Raw genomic sequence first — 22,287 nt, 5'->3', positions numbered from 1 at the left:
CTGGAGACGTTGTTAACCTGGAGACATTGTTGTCTACCTGGAGACACTGTTGTCAACCTGGAGACACCATCAATTCATAGACATTGTTGTCTACCTGGACATGTTGTTAACCTGGAGACATTGTTGTTAACCTGGAGACATTGTTGTTAACCTGGAGACATTGTTGTTAACCTGGAGACATTGTTGTTAACCTGGAGACACCATCAATTCATAGACGTTGTTGTTAACCTGGAGACACCATCAATTCATAGACGTTGTTGTCTACCTGGAGACACCATCTAGCTGGAGACGCTGTCTGTCCTTAGACATCCTCATCTACCTGGAGATGCCCACACAAGGCTGCTGCCCACTCCCCATGCCAATCTCAAGCCCCAGGTGCTTCAGACCAATTGGCTATAAATTGGGGTTCCTAACCCCCATATTTGGGTCAGATTAATTTCCTAGAGCAGCTCACAGAACTCAGGGAAACATGTTTACCCATTTATTATAAAGGACGTTACAAAGGACGCAGATGAAGAGATGCGTAAGGGGAGGGGCACAGAGCTTTCACCCCACAAGGGCACCCCGTCCAGGAACCTCCACGGCTCTCTGAGCCCCGTCCTTTTGCGACTTCATGGAGGCTTCATTACCCAGGCATGATTGATTACGTCACTGGCCACTGGTGAGGACCGTCTTCAGCTGCCTCTCCCCTCCCCTGCCTGGAGGTTGGGGCAAGGCTGCAAGTACCACCCTCTACTCCTGCTGAGGCCTTTCTGAGGACCAGCCCCATCCTGAGGCTGCCTCCAGGCTGCCAGCCTTCGGTCAATATCAGCACAAAAAGGCACTTGCCACTTTGGCTACTCCAGGGATTTTAGGGGTTTGTGCCAGGAAACGGGACGAGACCAAATATGTAAATGTATATTTCACAATGTCACACACACATGGCAGTGTGTGCAGAGGCCAGGCAGGGAGAGAGGAGAGAGCAGCTGGGAGGCCCCGGGGGGCGTAGACCCATCCTGGGACTAAACCCCCATCAGATCCTTCTGGCACCCCTGCAAGGAGAAGGTGTGGTCCCCCTGACTTTCTCCCCAGGGGCTCATCTCGAAGGAGGCCTCCCGGCTGCACGGCTCCCACAAGGCCAAGAGGAGGAGATCTGAAATCGGCTCCACTCCCTCCCACTGCAGACCCTATCACCTCCTCCACTAGGGGTGTGAGCTTTTGGCTGGTGGGAGGGCGCCCAGGAGGGTCTCTGGAAAGATGGGAACCGGGTGTTAAAGACCTGCTTAAGCGAGTTATACCCAGAGGCCGTCAGTTCCTGCCCGAGAGCCCATGGCCCACAGTCACAGGTAAACTGAGGCCTGGCCCTAAACCCTGGGGACCTCCCCCTGCTTTGTGACGCTGGGGACAGTGTGTACGTTTTCCTGCACGGTTCAGGTGATGGCAGACGGCAGAGGGCAGCAGACGGCAGGGTGGCACTGGGGGGCCATGGAACCCACTGGCAGGGACGCTGGGTGAGGAGGACCTAGGGACCGGGATGAGACAAGCTGAGAGTGTTGGGCAGACATTTCTTACTTTGTATTTTGATATAGTAATTTAAACAAACGTACACAAATGTTGCAAAAATAGAACAAAGGACTCCCTGTGCTCTACGCAGACTCACCAGTCGCTTTGTTCTGGCCCATTTGCCGGTTCTGTAGAAGCCTGCAGTTACGGGCAATTGAGACTAAGACACGATACCCCTTCACCTTTCAGATACGATACCCCTTCACCCTTCACCCTTTACCCCATCACTTCAAGGTGTGTTTCCTCAGAACGTGGAAGCTGTCCGTTACAAAATCAGGAAGCTGACGTGGATACAATAATATTACTAATATTCAGCCCATGTGAGCGTGTTGGCCGTGTGCTGTGTGTACGTGGAACTCTGTCCCGTGGTCTCACACTCAGCCCGTGTGAGCGTGTTGGCCGTGTGCTGTGTGTACGTGGAACTTTCTCCTGTGGTCTCACACTCAGCCCGTGTGAGTGTGTTGTTGGCCGTGTGCTGTGTGTACGTGGAACTCTCTCCCGTGGTCTCACACTCAGCCCGTGTGAGCGTGTTGTTGGCCGTGTGCTGTGTGTACGTGGAACTCTGTCCTGTGGTCTCACACTCAGCCCGTGTGAGCGTGTTGGCCGTGTGCTGTGTGTATGTGGAACTCTGTCCTGTGGTCTCACACTCAGCCCATGTGAGCGTGTTGGCCATGTGCTGTGTGTACGTGGAACTTTCTCCTGTGGTCTCACACTCAGCCCGTGTGAGCGTGTTGTTAGCCGTGTGCTGTGTGTACGTGGAACTTTCTCCCGTGGTCTCACACTTAGCCTGTGTGAGCATGTTGTTAGCCCTGTGCTATGTGTATGTGGAACTCTGTCCCGTGGTCTCACACTCAGCCCGTGTGGGCGTGTTGGCCATGTGCTGTGTGTATGTGGAACTTTCTCCTGTGGTCTCACACTCAGCCTGTGTGAGCGTGTTGTTGGCCGTGTGCTGTGTGTACGTGGAACTCTGTCCCGTGGTCTCACACTCAGCCCATGTGAGCGTGTTGTTGGCCGTGTGCTGTGTGTACGTGGAACTCTCTCCCGTGGTCTCACACTCAGCCCGTGTGAGCGTGTTGGCCGTGTGCTGTGTGTATGTGGAACTCTCTCCCGTGGTCTCACACACAGCCCGTGTTAGGGGTCACTGTGGCCTAAGCACAGCTGGACGGGAGCCAGAGAGCTGTCCACGGCAACCTGCAGGTTTTCAATGCTCTGTGGACTCGAGGTGGCACTTTTTGTTTTTGTTTTGAGTTAAGAAGACGTGCACAGATATGAAAGGTGGGCGGAAACAGGACGTCTCCCTCCTGTGCTGGCCGCACAGTCCTGATCTGTCTCCCAGGCTGGGGTGCACTGGCACCATCACAGCTTACTGAGGTCTTGAACTCCTGGGCTCAAGTGATCCTCCCGCCTCAGCCTACCAAATTGCTGGGATCACAGGTGTGAGCCACCGTGCCTGGCCAACCTCCTTATTTTTAATGGCCTTAGAGTCTTCCATGGCACAGGGTGGAGACTGCCCATTACATAGACCCTGAGCGAGGGGCCCTGGGCATTCCCGGTCCATTGGGTGTAGAAGGAGCTGCCGGGAGCCGTTGGTGGGCACAGATGTCCCTCTGTGCGGGAGCCTCTGCGAAGCCACGTGGAAGGCGCGTGTCCTGTGCTCCCGGGCCTGGCTGGTTTCCAGAGCGGTGCTGCCAGTTTAGATTCTGGCCGAGTGCCTGCAATGTCAGAGGGGTGGACGGGTTGTCTGGGGCTGGTTTGCGTTTCCCTTACGCCGAGTGCCCGCAATGTCAGAGAGGTGGACGGGTTGTCTGGGGCTGGTTTGCGTTTCCCTTACGCCGAGTGCCCGCAATGTCAGAGAGGTGGACGGGTTGTCTGGGGCTGGTTTGTGTTTCCCTTATGCCGAGGCTGAACATTTCACTCCATTTACAGCAATTTCACTTTCCACATTTTGTGAAGTATTGATTTGCATCCTTTGCCTTTTTTTTCTTTTAAATTATACATCTTTTTATTAATTTATAAGATCTTTAAAATATTAGAGAGATCAGGGCCAGGCGCGGTGGCTCACGCCTGTAATCTCAGCACTTTGGGAGGCCGAGGTGGGTGGATCATGAGGTCAGGAGATCGAGACCATCCTGGCTAACACGGTGAAACCCCGTCTCTACTAAAAATGCAAAAAATTAGCCAGGTGCGGTGGTGGGCGCCTGTAGTCCCAGCTACTTGGGAGGCTGAGGCAGGAGAATGGCGTGAACCCGGGAGATGGAGCTTGCCGAGATCGTGCCACCGCACTCCAGCCTGGGCGACAGAGTGAGACTCCGTCTCAAGAAAAAAAAAAATATATCAGAGCGATCAGACTTTTCACTGTGATATAAGCTGCAATTTTGTTTTCTGTTCATGTTTGGTTTTTGACTCCTTTGATGGTGGTGTTTTTTTCCATGTGAAATTGTTTTGTGTCATTGAATATATCACTGTTGTGCTGGTAGATGTTTAATTCGTTCTCTAAGAAGAAAAAACCAGTGCTTCAGGAGACAGGTTTTGTGGATTTCTGAGGTGTATGCTTGCCCCTCACGGCATGTGTGAAGCCACCAGCCCTGTCTTTGAGCCTGGCTGGGGGCTAGTGGCGCAGGGCTGGATTTCACCTAGAAAGGCCTTTCCCATCCCAAGAGTCCTGAGAATCAGACACTTTCAGCCCTGGTTTCTCCTAGTGCCTCTGTGGTTGGCTTTTCCTTCCGTGTGAGTCTTTGATTATTTCATATGGTGTAAGATGCTGCGTAGAGACCGTCCCTCCCATTTTTGTTTCCAGATGCTGCTAATCAGTTGTTCTAATAATTTGTGGAATGCATCAATGAATTGTTTTTCCCGAGGTGTGACAGCCAAGCTTTCTTTTCTTTTCTTTCTTTTTTTTTTTTTTTTTGAGACAGAGTCTCGTTCCGTCTCCCAGGCTGGAGTGCAATGGTGTGATCTCAGCTTACTGCAACCTCCACCTCGCCCCCCTGACCCCAGGTTCAAGGGATTCTCCTGCCTCAGCCTCCTGAGTAGCTGGGACTACAGGCACCTGCCACCACGCCCAGCTATTTTTTTTTTTTTTTGTATTTTTAGAAGAGATGGGGTTTCACTATGTTGGCCAGGCTGGTCTCGAACTCCTGACCTCAGGTGATCTGCCCACCTCGGCCTCCCAAAGTGCTGGGATTACAGGCGTGAGCCAGTGCGCCTGGCCGAGAGCCAATCTTTCATCCCACCCCAGACTCCTGAGTGTGACTCTATTTCTGGACTCTCTGTTCTGCCTTGGACCTGTGTGTCCACACCGGGTTCAGTGGCTTTGCAGTGTGTTGTGTGTTTAGTAAGTCATGCCAGCACCCGCTGTGAATCCTTTTTAGTCATCATCCTGGGCTGGGTGTTGGGATTCAAGCCTGTAATCTAATCCCGGCACTCAAGGAGACCAAGGTGGGGGGTTTGCTTGAGCCCAGGAGTTCAAGAGCAGCCTGGGCAACATTGAGAAACCCCATCTCTGAAAAACATAGAAAAAACTCCAAAATAGCTAACTGTGGTGGTGTGCACCTGTACTGTGGTGGTGTGTGCCTGTAGTCCCAGCGACTCAGGAGGCTGAGGGGGGAAGACTGTCTGAGCCAGAGGTCGAGGCTGCAGTGAACTGTGATTGCATCACTGCACTCCCGCCGGGGCAATGGAAGGAGACTCAGTCTCAAAAAAAAAAAAAGCCCTGCCCAGCCTTTCTTGGTGCTGTGATGCTTTTCCAAATGGACTTGAAAGTCAGTGTGTCCACCATGCGACTGCAGGTTAGTTTAGGAGGAACTCACGTCTTTGTGTGGTGTTGAGCCTCTCCATCCAGGAACACAGCATTCCACACAAATTCTCGCAGCGTACCCCGCTCAGCGCCCGGCCCCTGGGGCTGCTGTTGTCGAGGGCCCGCCCTCTCCAAGGAGCTCCAACGTGATTGGTCTGCGGAGAGGCTCCCTGGTGGTTGACGGCGCACCCAGCCGACCTCCCGAGGTAGCTGTGAGCCCCCAGCCCGGCCCTCCCCACGAGGTGCTGGCCTTGGGTGGCAGCCTTGCTTCCTTGTTTCAGGGGCAGCATCACTGTCCGTTATCTACTGCTGCAGAACAGATCGCCCCAAAGCTCAGGGGCTTAAAACAACACAGATGTTTATTTTATTTATTTATTTGTTTTGAGACGGAGTGTTGCTCTGTTGCCCAGGCTGGAGTGCAGTGGCGCAATCTTGGCGCACTGCAACCTCCACTTCCTTGGTTCAAGCAATGCTTCTGCCTCAGCCTCCCGAGTAGCTGGGACTACAGGCGCCCGCCCCCACCCCTGGCTAATGGGACGTTTATTTTAAACAACATAGACATCTAACAGCTGGGCGTGGTCTATGTGGGAGGGTTAGGCCTGGGGTCTCCTTGAGATGGCAGTAAGGCTGGGGCTGGGACTCAAGCTGCATGTGGGCTGGAGGCCTCAGCTCCTCTATGGGGCCTCCCCACAGGGCTGCTGAGGGCCCAGAGCCAGTCCAGAGAGCCAAGAGCCAGGCGTGCTGACTCTGGGACCCGGCGGCCACTTAGCCATTCCTGCCATATCCTGGTTGGTGACAGAAGGGACTTGGGGTCCCAGCAGCACCAGGGCCACGGGCAGGTCCTGCCTGTCAGAGGGGACTCGGGGTCTGAGCAGCACCAGGGCCACAGGCAGGTCCTGCCGGTCAGGGAACCCAGGCTTCCAGGTCAGCTGTGCCTGGATTTCTCCAGGGGCTGATGGTGGAGTCACCAGGCCATCCTGCCGTCCAGGGCCAGGCAAGGTCTCACCCCTTCCGCCTGGCACATCTTCGGGGCGTCTCTGGTGTGTGAAGGGCTGGACGGGGCGTGGGGCCCTGGAGGGGTGCGGGAAAGGACCCCCACCCCCAGCCGCCTCCGCCTCCGACGGCGCTGGCCCTTCAGGGAGGGGCGTCCTCCGCTCGCTGGCGCTTCCCGAGGTTCCCTCGCAGCGGGGGCCGAGCTGTCGCTGGAGGCGGGGCAGGGCGGGGCGGGGCGGGGGGCGGTGAGGTAATTTCCGCGATCAGCGTCAGTGCCCGGGCCAGAATCGAAACTGAGAGCTCCTGGGCAGGCTCGGCAGGGCAGGCAGCTCCAGGAGGGTGAGCGCGGGGGTCCCAGGGCGGAGGGGCGGGGGCGCGGGGGTCCAGGGGCGGCTCCAGGAGGGTAAGCGCGGGGGTCCCAGGGTGGCGGGGCCGGGGGCGGAGGCGGGGGTCCGGGAGGGTGAGTGCAGCCGGGGGAGCGGAGTCCCGGGAGCCACAGACCCAGCCCGGGGCAGTGCAGCCCGTCCAGGACCAGCACCCTCTGCAGCAAGCCCCAGTCCTGTGGTCTCTGCACCCACTGCAGCGCAGGATTTTGGGGTCTCGGCTCCCGTCCTTTCTGGATGGCAGACTGGGATGTTTTCTCAGAGGGGTCCGCGGGGAGTGCCGGGTTCTCATACTGAAGTCTGCCTCCAGTCTGTTGCTTTTAAACTTACTCTTCTTGTAGCATGCCAGCTGCGGTGGGGACCCGGGGACCCATCTCTTCCTGGCACCCTGCGCTCTGGTGGGCACTGTACCCTCCTCTCCGTGAGGCCCCTCCCCAGGTGCAGATGTGGAGTCCTCTTTTCCTGGGGGCCAGTGGTCATTCAATAGAAAAGGAGGTGCTGTGTCCTTAGAAGAGTCAGGAGCCTGAGGCCCTGGGGTGCACAGGACCCCCGGCTGGGGCAGAGGGGTGCGGCCTCCTGGGGGCGGCACTGTGCCGAGGGCTCTGCCCCCTCCAGGGCTCCACAAGCGGTCACCTTGGCTCCTTCTAGGTGGGGCCTGAGACCCTTCAGGAGGGAGGGTCTGGCTGTGTCCGGGTGTGAGCCCTGACTCCCTGACAGGACACAGCTACTGCCAAGGCCTCCACTTGGGCGTCAGGGTGGGGAGAGTCCCAACTCCTTGCTTGGTGGAGAGGCCTCTGCTTGGGCATCAGGGGAGGCAGATCCCCAGCTCCTTGCCTGGTGGAGAGGCCGTGCTTCTGAGCTGGGCCTGGACCAGATGTCCTCTGGCCTCAGTCTCACCTGCTCCTTCTGTCGCAGGCTTCGAACCGTGGCCAACAGTTCCAGCGGACCGCGTGGACCCGTGAGCTCAGGAGCCTCAGACGCCTCCGGAGAGCCAAGCTGGTGTCCGAGGTGGCGCCTCCAGGGTCCACCCTGCTGCCCAACAGCCCCGCGGCCACCAGAGGGCCGTCCCTGGCCCGGCTGTGTGCCCTGGTGGACCTGTGTCTGGGCTGCTCCCGCTGCACCCAGCGGCTCAATGAAAGCACCTACGTCCTCCGTAGGGTGGAGCATGACTGCTCCCGCGAGATCCTGCTGGCCCGCTTTAAGCAGGCCGCCAAGAGCAAGGTCTGGCGTGTGGTGGGCTGCCGGCCCACCTTCCCAAGGCCCCTGTGCTACCAAGTCTGCCACTACTACAGCCCTGGGCTCGGCTGCCGGCGCCACCGAAACCGGTGCACCTTTGCCCGCAGTCGCGAGGAGGCCCTGGTCTGGACCTTCGAGCGTCAGCACAACCTCCAGCGCCTATGGCTGAAGGCGGAGGTGCAGGGCAACGGGGCCCAGGGAGGGGTAGGCCGGGCGGCCGACGCCATCCTTACGGAGTTTGGCGGCCGCTTCGAGCTGCTTTGCTCCCTCTGCTTCAGGCGCTGTCCCCCACGCATCTGTCGCGTGGACCCCCAGGGGCAGTGCCCTGAGCATGGAACCTGCCCCTCCCTCCTGGCCCACGTGAGCGCCGAGGGCCGCCGCAAGCAACAGTTTGTGGCGGTGAGGCCGCAGCCCCGGGCTGGCCAGCCTCCTGCCTACTGCAGGTTTGTGGGGCGTGGGCAGCCGTGCTGGCGTGGGGAGTCCCGCTGCCAGTTCGCACACAGCGCCGTGGAGATGGCTGTGTGGGAGGCCGAGCAGCTGGGTGGCCTCCAGCGGGGGGACCTGCTCACACCCCCTGCCCCTGATGGCGACGGGCGCACGGCCCCCCTTGGCCAGCCCCCTGGGGCCCAGCTGTACTGCCCGGCCTGCTTGGTCACCTGCCACTCTCAGGAGGCCTTCGAGAACCACTGCGCATCCTCGGAGCACGCACAGATGGTGGCCTTCGACCAGGCCCTGCCCTGGGAGCACCGTTCCCCACCCCCGGGACTCTCCAAGTTCGAGCTCTGCCCAAAGTAAGGATACTCGAGGCAGGAGCTTGGAGTAGGGCAGGAGCCCACCGTAGGCAGAGCCAGAGGCTCCCAGGTTCAGTGGACGGGGGCCTCCCTGCCACCTGCTGAGGGCTAAAGCCATGTGGCCTCTGAGGACCTGGATAAGGGAGGTTCATGTTTGGGAACTGCTTGAGCCAGGCCTTGTCCTGGGAGCACAGGAGTGGGCGGGACGAATAAAGCCCCTGCTCCCTACAGAGGCCAGTATTGGGCTGAGGGGGTCCCAGCCTTTGAACTCAGCACGGCGGCTGTGCCTCCGTGTAGCCCTGCCGACCTCCCTGTCCCCCAGGCCTGACCTCTGTGAGTATGGGGACGCCTGCACCAAGGCACACTCAGCACGGGAGCTGCAGGAGTGGGTCTGGCGCACGCAGGCTGTGGAGCTGCGGGGGCAGGCGGCCTGGCAGGACGGGCTGGTGCCCTACCAGGAGCGGCTGCTGGCTGAGTACCAGCGCAGCAGCAGTGAGGTCCTTGTGGTAAGTGGGCCCTGGGAGTGGGTGGGGTGGGGTGGGGTCCAGGCCTCTTGCTGAAGGCTAGACTTCCACGCAGCTGGCAGAGACCCTTGATGGAGTGCGTGTCACCTGCAACCAGCCCCTGATGTACCAGGCCCAGGAGAGGAAGACCCAGTACAGCTGGACGTTTGCCGTCCACTCTGAGGTGAGCGGAGAGCAGCTCCGACTGGGCGGAGGGAGCCCTGGGGAAGTGGTGACTTCAGCCCGGGCAGACGTCGACAGCCTGGGTCATGGAGCTAATACCGAGGCACTGCCGCTCAGCACCCGCGTGACCTGCGGCAGGTCTCTTAGCCTCTCTGCCTCAGTCTCCTCACCTAGAGACAGGGGGCCAGGACAGTCCCGCTTTGGCAGGGTTATTCTATGGAGTGTATGGGTTAAAACAAGGATTTGGCCAGGTGCGGTGGTTCACACCTGTAATCCCAGCACTTTGGGAGACCGAGGCAGGTGGATCACCTGAGGTCGGGAGTTCGAGATCAGCCTGGCCAATAGGGCGAAACTCCATCTGTACTAAAAAAAAAAAAAAAAAAAAAAAAAAATTAGCCAGGCATGGTGGTGGGTGCCTGTGATCCCATCTACTCGGGAGGCTGAGGCAGGAAAATCACTTGAACCCAGGAGGCGGAGGTTGTAGTGAGTTGAGATCGCGCCATTGCACTCCAGCCTGGCGACAAGAGTGAAACGCTGTCTCAAAAACAAAAACAAAAACAAGGATTCACCAGGGTCTGGCACCTGGAGAGTGGGTGGTGAGGCCTCAAGCTGCCCACACTGCCCCACGGGACATCCACAGGGGCCCCAGGAGGGTTCAGCCACCCCCATGTAGCACAGGAAGAAACTCAGGATGGCAGAGGCCGGGTGGCCTGCTTGCGTTCTATCCAGGAAGTGGCAGGGCTGGGACCTGAACCCTGCACTTGGGCTACGCTGGCCAGGCTGCCTCTCGGGAGGGTTGGGGGGAGCCCTGGGCCCCCCTCACCGTCTGGCCTCCTCTCCAGGAGCCCCTGCTACATGTGGCCCTGCTGAAGCAGGAGCCAGGAGCCGACTTCTCTCTGGTGGCTCCCGGCCTCCCGCCAGGCCGGCTCTACGCACGGGGTGAGCGCTTCCGTATGCCCAGCTCCGCTGCCGACTTCCAGGTGGGAGTGCGTGTGCAGGCCGCCTCGTTCGGCACCTTTGAGCAATGGGTGGTCTTCGACTTTGGCCGCCGGCCGGTGCTGCTACAAAAGCTGGGGCTGCAGCTGGGCCAGGGGCGTCGCCCAGGACCCTGCAGGAATCTGGCGCTCGGCCACCCTGAGGAGATGGAGCGCTGGCACACTGGCAACCGCCACGTGGTGCCTGGCGTGGAGCGGACGGCCGAGCAGACGGCCCTGATGGCCAAGTACAAGGGCCCTGCCCTGGCCCTGGAGTTCAACCGCAGCGGCCTGGCCTCGGGCCCCATCTCGCCAACCAACTATCGGCAGAGGATGCACCAGTTTCTCTATGAGGAGGAGGCGGCTCAGCAGCAGCTGGTGGCCAAGTGAGCTGGGGGCAACAGGAGTGGCTGGGGGTAGCGGGAGCGGCTGGGGTAGCGGGAGCGGCTGGGGTAGCGGGAGCGGCTGGGGGTAGCGGGAGCGGCTGGGGGTAGCGGGAGCAGCTGGGGTAGCAGGAGCAGGTGGGGCAATGGGAGCGGCTGGGGCAACGGGAGCGAATGGGGGCGTGGACTTGGCAGCGGGGCTGGCAGCTGTGGCCCCATGAGCTGACCCAGGCCATCCTGCCAGGCTGACCCTGCGGGGCCAGGTGTTCCTGAAGACGGCATTGCAGACGCCAGCGCTGAACATGCTCTTCGCGCCTCCGGGAGCGCTGTACGCAGAGGTCCCCGTCCCCTCCTCCCTGATGCCAGACACAGACCAGGGCTTCCTGCTGGGCCGGGCGGTCAGCACGGCCCTGGTGGCCCCTGTACCCGCACCCGACAATACGGTGTTCGAGGTGCGGCTGGAGAGGCGGGCCAGCTCGGAGCAGGCGCTGTGGCTGCTGCTTCCGGCCCGCTGCTGCTTGGCCCTGGGGCTGCAGCCTGAGGCCCGCCTGGTCCTGGAGGTGCAGTTCCAGATTGACCCGATGACCTTCCGCCTCTGGCACCAGGCAGTGGACACACTGCCTGAGGAGCAGCTGGTGGTGCCTGACTTGCCCACCTGCGCCCTGCCCAGACCTTGGTCTGTCCCACCCTTGCGGCGTGGCAACCGCAAGCAGGAGCTGGCCATGGCGCTCATTGCGGGCTGGGGCCCTGGGGATGGGAGGCGTGTCCCCCCGCTACTCATCTATGGCCCCTTTGGCACCGGCAAGACCTACACGCTGGCCATGGCCTCCCTGGAGGTCATCCGGAGGCCTGAAACCAAGGTGCTCATCTGCACACACACCAACAGGTAAGCCCAAGCCTGGCCTGCCCCCCACCTCACCTGACGCCCGGCCCAAGTCTACACTGGGCAGGCGGTCACCCCCTGGATGTGCTCCAGTCCTGATTCTGCACTCCCTGTAGCCGACCAGCTTTGGGCTTTGGCTTTATCAGGCCCATCTCAGGGCACTGAGGGTGGCCGGGTCTGCTGTCAGGTGAGGAGCTGGGTGCCTCTGCTGGGGCCCTGGCCCAAGGAGAGTGTCACGGGGAAGGCTGCAGCATGGCCCACCCAGCACTTCTGGGGATGAGTCTTGTTTTTGGTTTTTATAGAAACACAGATCTTTGTCCTAACCACAAGGTTCCCCTTTGGTTTATGTGGTTTCCTCTGGTTCCTGCCACCACCACCTCCCCAGGCCGGGGCCTTCCCATCCCTGCCCAGTGGGGAGTGGGAGGAAGAGCCTGGGACAGTGGTCATACGTCCCGGGCTGATTTCTGGATTGGGGGTTCTGGGGGCCGGGGAGGTGCAGGTGTCTGCAGTGTCAGAGGAGCCGCTGGGCTCGCCCAGGTGTTGCCTGAAGCCCTCCGTGGCCTCTTGCCCCTTGGACTCCTGACAGCAGGGGCACCAGTGTTTGCTGCTCACCTCTGACAGCCAGACAAGGGCTGTGCTCAGGGGCAGCTCGGCTGGGCACACAGTAGGTGCTTTAGCGGACAGCACTGAGGCCCCCAGCAAGAAGCCCATGAGCTCCTCCCCCTCCCGCAGCGCTGCCGACATCTACATCCGGGAGTATTTCCACAGCCACGTCAGCGGCGGCCACCCCGAGGCCACTCCTCTCCGTGTGATGTACACGGACCGGCCACTGAGCCAGACGGACCCGGTCACGCTGCAGTACTGTTGCCTGACCGACGACCGCCAGGCTTTCCGCCCGCCCACACGGGCAGAGCTGGCACGGCACCGCGTGGTGGTCACCACCACCTCCCAGGCCCGTGAGCTCAGGGTGCCGGTCGGCTTCTTCTCCCACATTCTCATCGACGAGGCGGCCCAGATGCTGGAGTGCGAGGCCCTCACCCCGCTGGCCTACGCCTCGCACGGCACCCGCCTCGTGCTGGCGGGCGACCACATGCAGGTCACACCCCGGCTGTTCAGTGTGGCCAGGGCCCGGGCGGCCGAGCACACGCTGCTGCACCGCCTCTTCCTGTGCTACCAGCAGGAGACGCACGAGGTGGCGCAGCAGAGCCGCCTGGTCTTCCACGAGAACTACCGCTGCACGGACGCCATCGTCAGCTTCATCTCGCGGCACTTCTACGTGGCCAAGGGCAACCCCATCCATGCCAGGGGCAAGGTTCCGCCCCACCCCCGGCACTACCCGCTCATGTTCTGCCACGTGGCAGGCAACCCAGACCGGGACATGTCCATGGCGTCCTGGCTGAATCTGGCTGAGATTGCGCAGGCCGTCGAGAAGGTGCAGGAGGCCTACAACACCTGGCCCGGCTGCTGGGGCAGCCGCGAGCAGAGGTGCATCTGCGTCGTTTCCCATGGTGCCCAGGTGAGCCTGGCCAGCCTGGGACAGCCCCCGACCGCACCCCTGCTGGGGGAGGGGGAGCTCTCCGGCTGATGGACGAACCCCCGCCTCAGTTTCCCCATCTGTAAGAGGGGGCTGCAGTATTTGCCTCCCAGGGCTGAGGTGGGGCTCAGCCCCTGAGGTGTCTGGAGCTTGCGGGGGTGGCCGAGTCCTCACTGCGTCCTGCGCTCATCCCCGAGCTTGGTGGGGGTGCCCTCTCCTTGTCAGGGGTGGCCGAGTCCTCACTGCGTCCTGCGCTCATCCCCGAGCTTGGTGGGGGTGCCCTCTCCTTTTCGGGGGTGGCCGAGTCCTCACTGCGTCCAGCACTCATCCCCGGCCCCGCTGCGTCTTCAGGTCAGTGCGCTAAGGCAGGAGCTGAGGAGGCGGGACCTAGGCCAGGTGTCTGTCGGCAGTTTTGAGATCCTGCCAGGTGGGTGACCAGCGGGGCCAGGTGCTGCCAGCTGCCCCAGGATACCCCGGGTGGCTCGGCCCACTCCTCAGCCTGGCATCGGCAGGGGTGGGGCTGGTCCCACCGTCCTGCGCACCCAGCCTGACCTGACCGCGTGCCCCCTGCAGGGCGGCAGTTCCGGGTCGTGGTGCTCAGCACCGTGCACACCTGCCAGAGCCTGCTCAGCCCTGGGGCACTGGCCCCTGAGTTCTTCACCGACGCCCGCGTGCTCAACACCGTCCTGACCCGTGCCCAGTCCCAGCTGGTGGTAGTGGGGGACGCCGTGGCCCTCTGCTCCTTCGGGGCCTGCGGCAAGCTCTGGGAGAGCTTCATCCGTGAGTGCGTGGAGCGGCACAGCGTCTGCCCCGAGGGCCTGTCCATGGAGCAGGTCGAGCAGGCTGTGGCGCAGAGACGGCGCTGGCCCCCCCGAGGCACACAGGCTGGGGCAGCGGGGAACTGGGAGGCTGCCCCAGAGCCAGCAGGGGACCTGGCCGAGGAGCCGGCGGCTGTGGTGACGGCCACGGTGAAGGCAGAGCCGGGAGATGAGGCTCTGAGCCCAGCATCCCGTGACATCACGGCAACCACAGCGCAGACGGAGGCTGCGGCAGCACCAGCAGGAGACGCAGTGAAGGAGGACGTGGTGCCCAGGGCCTGTGCGGCAGGAGCAGCTGCTGCAGTGGGCGTGGAGTCCACGGAGGCTGAGGATGCAGAGGCTGACTTCTGGCCGTGGGACGGGGAGCTCAACGCTGACGACGCCATCCTACGGGAGCTTCTGGACGAGAGCCAGAAGGTGATGGTGACCGTCGGGGAGGACGGGCTGCTGGACACCGTCGCCAGGCCCGAGTCCCTGCAGCAGGCCCGGCTGTACGAGAACCTGCCCCCAGCTGCGCTACGGAAGCTGCTGCGCGCGGAGCCTGAGCGGTACCGCCACTGCACTTTCGTGCCAGAGACCTTCGAGCGGGCGTCAGCCATCCCGCTGGACGATGCCTCCTCGGGCCCCATCCAGGTCAGGGGCCGCCTGGACTGTGGGATGGCCTTCGCCGGGGATGAGGTGCTGGTGCAGCTCCTTTCGGGAGACAAGGCGCCCGAGGGGCGGCTTCGGGGCCGCGTGCTGGGCGTGCTGAAGAGGAAGAGGCACGAGCTGGCATTTGTGTGCCGCAGGGACACGTGGGACCCGCGCATCATGGTCCCCATCAATGGCTCCGTGACCAAGATCTTTGTGGCTGAGCTGAAGGACCCATCGCAGGTCCCCGTCTACAGCCTCCGGAAGGGCCGGCTGCAGCGTGTGGGGCTTGAGAGGCTCACGGCCGAGGCCCGGCACAGCCGGCTCTTCTGGGTCCAAATCGTCCTGTGGCGGCAAGGCTTCTACTACCCGCTGGGCATCGTCCGGGAGGTGCTGCCTGAGGCCAGCACCTGGGAGCAGGGCCTCCGCATCCTCGGCCTGGAGTACAGCTTGAGGGTGCCCCCGTCGGACCAGGCCACCATCACCAAGGTGCTGCAGAAATACCACACGGAGCTTGGCCGGGTTGCCGGCCGCCGAGAGGACTGCCGCGCCTTCTTGACCTTCACTGTGGACCCCCAGGGCGCCTGCAACCTCGATGATGCCCTCAGTGTCCGAGACCTGGGTCCCAGGTGTGAGGTGGCTGTGCACATCACTGATGTGGCCAGCTTCGTGCCCAGGGACGGGGTGCTGGACGTGGAGGCGCGAAGGCAGGGCGCTGCGTTCTATGCCCCCGGCAGGGAGCCAGTGCCCATGCTGCCGGCCAGCCTCTGCCAGGACGTCCTCAGCCTCCTGCCTGGCCGGGACCGCCTGGCCATCTCCCTGTTCCTCACCATGGAGAAGGCCAGTGGCCAGCTGAAGAGCCTGCGCTTTGCACCCTCCGTGGTCCAGTCTGACCGCCAGCTGTCCTACGAGGAGGCGGAGGAGGTGATCAGGCAGCACCCGGGTGCCGGCCGTGAGCTGCCGGCCCGCCTGGACTCCGTGGACGCCTGCGTCGTGGCCGCGTGCTACTTCTCTCGGCTGCTGCGCCGGCACCGCCTGCGGTCCGACTGCTTCTATGAGCAGCCGGACGAGGACAGCACCCTGGGCTTCCGCGCGGCCCACATCATGGTGAAGGAGTACATGATTCAGTTTAACAGGCTCGTGGCTGAGTTCCTGGTGGGCAGCGAGTGCACGCGGACGGTCACGCCTCTGCGGTGGCAGCCAGCACCCCGCAGCCAGCAGCTCAAGGCCCTGTGTGAGAAGCATGGGGACCGGGTGCCCCTGTCACTGCACCTCGGCCACCACCTGCACGGCGGCGGGGGCAGTCCCCCTGACACCCGGCTGCACCTCCTGGCCTCCCTCTGGAAGCAGGTCCAGTTTGCTGCCTGCACCCAGGACTATGAACAGATGGTGGACTTGGTCACCACGGACGACATGCACCCATTCCTGGCTCCTGCAGGCCGCGACCTCCGCAAGGCCCTGGAGCGCTCGGCGTTCGGCCGCTGCACCCGGGGCCACCAGCAGCAGGGCGGCCACTACTCGCTGCAGGTGGACTGGTACACGTGGGCCACCTCGCCCATCCGCAGGTACCTGGACGTGGTGTTGCAGCGGCAGATCCTGCTGGCGCTGGGCCATGGGGGCTCCGCCTACTCTGCCAGGGACATCGATGGGCTCTGCCAGGCCTTCAGCCTCCAGCACGCACTTGCCCAGAGCTATCAGCGGCGGGCGCGCAGCCTGCACCTGGCCGTGCAGCTCAAGGCCCAGCCTCTGGACAAGCTGGGCTTCGTGGTGGACGTGGAGGCAGGCTCCCGCTGCTTCCGGCTGCTCTTCCCCAGCAACCGGGAGACGCTGCCTGACCCCTGCCCTGTCCCCTACGGCTCCCTGCAGCTGGCCGAGCACCCCCACGCCCTGGCAGGCCGGCCGGGCCTGCAGCTCCTGTGGCGGCGCCGTGTCTACTCAGTGCAGGGATCCAGCCCGCCCCTGCCACTGCCTGGCACTGTGCCGGACCCACACACCTGGGCCGTGGAGACGGCCCTGTGGAAGCAGCTGCTGGAGCTGGTGGAGCTGCAGCGCTGGCCGGAGGCGGCTGCTCTCATCCAGGAGAAGGGTGAGGCGTCCCAGCGGCGGGAGCTGGTGCAGGTGCAGCGGAGCCGCTGTGGCCATTTCCTGGAGGTGGCCCGGGAGCTGGGCAGCGGGGACACCCTGCAGGTGCAGCTCGGCGCCAGCCTGCAGCACGGCTTCCTGGTACCGAGCCCTCAGCTCTGGACGGTGGCACCGGGCTTCAGCCTCTGCCTGGAGCACGTGGAGCGGCCTGGAGACTGCTTCTCGGGCCGTGTGTACCGGGCCCCGCGGGACCGGTACCGCGACGTGGATGAGTATGCTTGCGTGTGGGAACCATTCTGCGCCCTGGAGTCGGCCACCGGCGCGGTTGCCGAGAATGACTCTGTCACACTTCAGCACCTGAGTGTCTCCTGGGAGGCGTCACGGACGCCGCAGGGGCAGCTGCAGGGCGCCTTCCGCCTGGAGGCCGCCTTCCTTGAGGAGAACTGTGCCGACATCAACTTCAGCTGCTGCTACCTCTGCATCCGGCTCGAGGGGCTGCCGGCTCCCACGGCCAGCCCACGCCCTGGGCCCAGCAGCCTCGACCCTGGCCTGAATGTTGACCCCGGCACATATACCTGGGTGGCCCACGGGCAGACGGAGGACTGGGACCAGGAGCGCCGGGCAGACCGGCAGGAGGCTCCCAGACGGGTGCACCTCTTCGTCCACCACATGGGCATGGAGAAGGTTCCGGAAGAGGTGCTGAGGCCGGGCACCCTGTTCACCGTTGAGCTGCTGCCCAAGCAGCTTCCTGATCTGTGAGTGGCTTCCACCAGCAGAGGCTGGGCTGGGGGACCGCCCTGGGCCCCTCACTTGCAGGAGGGGGGAGCTCGTGGGGCAGCAGCCCCTTTCCTGGGAGTCCTGTTGGTTTTCCAGTGTCTGCCTTCACCCCCAGCCGCAAGGAGGAAGCCGTGCGTGGACTAGAGGAGGCGTCCCCGCTGGTCACCAGCATCGCACTGGGCCGGCCTGTCCCGCAGCCCCTCTGCAGAGGTAGGTCTGCCCCACCCCTCCAGCTTCCCCTCTGGCCCCCAGCCCCACCCTGCATGAGTGCTCAGGGAGGCCGCCCCCTCTCAGTGATCCCCAGCAGGTTCCTGGAGCGGCAGACCTACGACATCCCCGGAGGCCGCCACAAGCTGAACCCCAGCCAGAATGTGGCGGTCAGGGAGGCTCTGGAGAAGCCTTTCACGGTCATTCAGGGCCCACCAGGTAGGGCCCACGCCGGGGGAGCCACAGGCTGCCTTGGGCCACAGGGACCCACACGGTGGCCTACAATCTCCTATTCTCTGGCTGCAGGTACAGGGAAGACGATCGTGGGCCTCCACATCGTATTCTGGTTTCATAAATCAAACCAGGAGCAGGTGCAGCCCGGAGGCCCCCCCCGTGGGGAGAAGCGGCTGGGGGGTCCCTGCATCTTGTACTGCGGCCCCTCCAACAAGTCGGTGGATGTCCTGGCAGGTGCGCCGGGGTCAGCGGTGGGGCCCTTTGGGGAGCTGGTACGCGGGGCAGGACTCACGTCCCCCAACTACCCTCAGGACTGCTCCTGAGAAGGATGGAGCTGAAGCCCCTCCGTGTGTACAGCGAGCAGGCTGAGGCCAGCGAGTTCCCAGTGCCGCGTGTGGGCAGCAGGAAGCTGCTCAGGAAGAGCCCCCGGGAGGGGAGGCCGAACCAGAGCCTCAGGTGTGCCCGCTGTCTTTGGGGCTTGGGCGGAGTGGGGCCGAGCTGTCCAGACAGTCCTGTGTAGGTGGGTCTCACTGAGCTCTGCCCCCGGGATGGCCCTGCGTGGACAGGGCTCACTGTGCCCTGTCCCCCAGGAGCATCACCCTGCACCACCGGATCCGGCAGGCCCCCAACCCGTACTCGTCGGAAATCAAGGCCTTTGACACCCGGCTGCAGAGAGGGGAGCTCTTCTCCAGGGAGGACCTGGTCTCGTAAGTGGCAGGGGCCAGGGGGTGGAGCTGCCTGCAGCATGGGGGCCCTGGGGTGACAAGCAGTGTCCCCGGCAGGTACAAGAAGGTCTTGTGGGAGGCTCGGAAGTTCGAGCTGGACCGGCATGAGGTCATCCTCTGCACCTGCTCCTGCGCAGCCTCTGCCAGCCTCAAAATCCTGGACGTGAGGCAGATCCTTGTTGACGAGGCAGGCATGGCCACGGAACCTGAAACCCTCATCCCCCTGGTGCAGTTCCCACAGGCCGAGAAGGTTGGTCGGCGGGGGGTGTGGGCAGCATGAGCAGGCGTCCCTGCCACAGTCTCCCACCTGGGGTGCCCTGTGTGTGCAGACGCGGGTGTCGTGTGGGGCTGGGGTCCCTCTGGGTCTAGGGGTGTCAGGGCCAGGCCTGCCCATTCCTCCAGGTGGTTCTTCTCGGAGACCACAAGCAGCTGCGGCCTGTGGTCAAGAATGAGCGGCTGCAAAACCTGGGTCTGGACCGGTCTCTGTTCGAGCGGTACCACGAGGACGCACATATGCTGGACACTCAGTACCGCATGGTGAGCCCGCCCCACTCAGCCCCCAGCCCACCTGCAGCCCCTGGGGGGCCACAACCCCGCGTGGCAGCCTCTGACCAGCGCACATCCTTGCCTGCAGCACGAGGGCATCTGTGCCTTCCCCTCTGTGGCGTTCTACAAGAGCAGGCTGAAGACGTGGCAGGGCCTGAGGAGGCCGCCCAGTGTCCTGGGCCACGCTGGCAAGGAGAGCTGCCCTGTCATCTTTGGCCACATGCAGGGCCATGAGCGGAGCCTGCTGGTGTCCACGGACGAAGGGAATGAGAACTCCAAGGCCAACCTGGAGGAGGTGGCTGAGGTGGTGAGTGTCTGGTGCCTGTGAGTCAGGGAGGGCTTTCTGGAGGAGGTGGCTGAGGTGGTGAGTGTCTGGTGCTTGTGAGTCAGGGAGGGCTTCCTGGAGGAGGGCAGGAGAGACACCAGGGTCCGCTCCACCTGCCCCCTCGGCCCTTCAGGTCCGTATCACCAAGCAGCTGACCCTGGGGAGGACCGTAGAGCCCCAGGACATCGCCGTCCTCACGCCCTACAACGCGCAGGCCTCTGAGATCAGCAAGGCCCTTCGGCGAGAGGGCATCGCCGGGGTGGCCGTGTCCTCCATCACCAAGAGCCAGGGTGAGGCTGGGGGCTCGTGGGTGGGGCCGGGAGGGTGGGCGCAGTGGCCGCAGGGCCTCACCTCCCATCCCGCAGGGAGCGAGTGGCGCTATGTGCTGGTGAGCACTGTCCGCACCTGTGCCAAGAGCGACCTGGACCAGCGGCCCACCAAGAGCTGGCTCAAGAAGTTTCTGGGCTTCGTTGTGGACCCCAACCAAGTGAACGTGGCTGTCACGCGGGCCCAGGAGGGGCTCTGCCTGATCGGTGAGGGCGGGGCTGGGCTCTTCCAGGGTGGCAACACAGGTGAGGCCAGGGCTGGGCTAGGGAGCTGCCGACTCCTGCCTGACCCTGACTGACTCCACCTGACCCTGACTGACTCCCACCTGACCCTGACTCCTCCCACCTGACCCTGACCCCTCCCACCTGACCCTGACCCCTCCCACCTGACCCTGACTCCTCCCACCTGACCCTGACTCCTCCCACCTGACCCTGACTGACTCCCACCTGACCCTGACTCCTCCCACCTGACCCTGACTCCTCCCACCTGACCCTGACCCCTCCCACCTGACCCTGACCCCTCCCACCTGATCCTGACTCCTCCCACCTGACCCTGACCCCTCCCACCTGACCCTGACCCCTCCCACCTGACCCTGACCCCTCCCCCTGACCCTGACCCCTCCCACCTAACCCTGACTCCTCCCACCTGACCCTGGCTCCTCCCACCTGACCCTGACTGACTCCCATCTGACTCCCACCCTCACAGGAGACCACCTCCTTCTGCGCTGCTGCCCGCTCTGGCGTAGCCTCCTGGACTTCTGTGAGGCTCAGCAGACCCTCGTGCCTGCCGGCCAGGTGCGCGTCTGCAGGAGGCCAACTATGCCTTCCTGAAGAGCCCTCTCCACCTGCAAGGTGCCAGGACTGGGAGGGAAAGTCCAGGGCCCCCCCACCCTCCCCACCACCCTCTGCCATCAGCCTGCCTGGGCCAGCCTGCCTCCTGGCCTCAGGATCTCCCTGGGGCAGGAAGTGGGTGGACTTGGAGAAGGAACGGCAAGGGCCGGTCCCCACACTCTTGCTTCCCCTGGGCATCTGGGGACAGGAACACCTCTCAGGGTGGCCAAGAGGGGCTTCCTTGGGACCAGTGCAAGGAAGTTCTGCTGTCCCTGGGAAGTCTCAGAACCAGGAAGGAAACCCTGTGGAGGCTGCCCTTTGACCTTTGGATGCCACCTGTAATCACTCTGGATGGCGTCTGTGGAGTTCAGGTTTATTTTCTATTTAAATGAACTAAAAGCCAGCATCCTGCCGGGCGCGGTGGCTCACGCCCATAATCCAGCACTTTGGGAAGCTGAGGCGGGCAGATCACCTGAGGTCAGGAGTTCGAGACCATCCTGGCCAACATGGTGAAACCCCGTCTCCACTAAAAATACAAAATTAGCTGGGCGTGGTGGCGGGCGCCTGTAATCCCAGCTACTTGGGAGGCTGAGGCAGGGTATCACTTGACTCCAGGAGACGCAGACTGCAGTGAGCTCTGATGGTATCACTGCACTCCAGCCTGGGTGACAGAGCGAGACCCTGTCTTAAAAAAAAAAAAAAAAAAACCAGCATCTGTTACTGGAACAGAGACCTCAGCCCTAGCTCAGGACAAGGAGGCCTCCCTGGGAGAGGGGGCCTTTCTCCCACCATCACCGCCTGTGTCCTTCAGGGGCTGCTGGAGGGCAGCCCAAAGCCAGGGGCCTACCCCGCCCCACCCCACCCTCTGAAATGTGAAAAGCCTGCACTCTTCCCGTGGGCTGCGCAGTGGGCTCGGGGGTTGGGGGGTGCCGGGGCGATGCTTCCACCCTGGACTGAGTGTTCCGGGGCAGCCCGCTCGGCTGTATGTTTCTCGCGTGCTTACCCGCTTCAGTGCGGCTCTGTCCCTGCTGCCTCCTCCAGTCCTGAGGGAGGGGCTTGCCCCACCTTCTACATTCCAATTTTTATACCTTTGAATTATGTGATTAGATATTAATTTAATGATAAAACCACTCTGAAAGCTCTTCTCACTTCTGGGTGTTTGAGGTCTGGCTGGGAGGTAAAAGTAGATGGTCACTGTGCTTGGGACGCAGCCGTGGAGGCCGCCAAGGGCCCACTGCAGAGCGCTGGGCGCAGGGGCGTGGGGAGGGCGGTTTTGGGACGCAGCCGTGGAGGCCGCCAAGGGCCCACTGCAGAGCGCTGGGCGCAGGGGCGTGGGGAGGGCGGTTTTGGGACGCAGCCGTGGAGGCCGCCAAGGGCCCACTGCAGAGCGCTGGGCGCAGGGGCGTGGGGAGGGCGGTTTTGGGACGCAGCCGTGGAGGCCGCCAAGGGCCCACTGCAGAGCGCTGGGCGCAGGGGCGTGGGGAGGGCGGTTTTGGGACGCAGCCGTGGAGGCCGCCAAGGGCCCACTGCAGAGCGCTGGGCGCAGGGGCGTGGGGAGGGCGGTTTTGGGACGCAGCCGTGGAGG

At 62.8% G+C, this 22,287-nt stretch overlaps 1 protein-coding gene across 2 annotated transcripts; it reads left to right on the top strand.

The window, feature by feature from the left end:
* The first annotated feature begins 6,602 nt into the window (after positions 1-6,602).
* On the top strand, positions 6,603-21,850 carry HELZ2 (helicase with zinc finger 2). Of its 2 annotated transcripts, XM_031007472.3 has the most exons (20): positions 6,603-6,670; positions 7,630-8,741; positions 9,064-9,247; positions 9,321-9,428; positions 10,270-10,787; positions 11,029-11,670; positions 12,400-13,183; positions 13,553-13,628; positions 13,775-17,486; positions 17,624-17,718; positions 17,803-17,934; positions 18,022-18,183; positions 18,261-18,405; positions 18,540-18,656; positions 18,732-18,924; positions 19,077-19,211; positions 19,309-19,527; positions 19,679-19,835; positions 19,911-20,078; positions 20,578-21,850. In XM_031007472.3, the coding sequence occupies exons 2-20, from the start codon at positions 8,464-8,466 to the stop codon at positions 20,700-20,702; spliced, it is 7,950 nt and encodes a 2,649-aa protein (XP_030863332.3). In that variant the 5' UTR covers positions 6,603-6,670; positions 7,630-8,463; the 3' UTR covers positions 20,703-21,850. The 2 variants fall into 2 exon arrangements, with proteins under 2 accessions (XP_030863332.3, XP_063558513.1); XM_063702443.1 differs by lacking the exon at positions 6,603-6,670 and having other exon boundaries at positions 7,633-8,741; positions 17,624-17,934.
* The last annotated feature ends 437 nt before the right edge of the window (positions 21,851-22,287 follow it).

Source organism: Gorilla gorilla, chromosome 21 (assembly GCF_029281585.2).
Source record: "Gorilla gorilla gorilla isolate KB3781 chromosome 21, NHGRI_mGorGor1-v2.1_pri, whole genome shotgun sequence".
Lineage (NCBI taxonomy): Eukaryota > Metazoa > Chordata > Mammalia > Primates > Hominidae > Gorilla > Gorilla gorilla.
The sequence above is the reverse complement of the archived record's forward strand: the minus strand, read 5'-3'. Positions and strand labels throughout refer to the sequence as shown.

Excerpts from the sequence above, each read along its gene's own strand:
- HELZ2 (XM_063702443.1), top strand. The coding sequence starts at position 8,464 with ATGGCTGTGTGGGAGGCCGAGCAGCTGGGTGGCCTCCAGCGGGGGGAC. Across the intron at positions 10,788-11,028 it reads CAGCAGCAGCTGGTGGCCAA|GCTGACCCTGCGGGGCCAGG; the intron begins GTGAGCTGGGGG and ends CCATCCTGCCAG. Across the intron at positions 18,184-18,260 it reads GTCGGTGGATGTCCTGGCAG|GACTGCTCCTGAGAAGGATG; the intron begins GTGCGCCGGGGT and ends AACTACCCTCAG.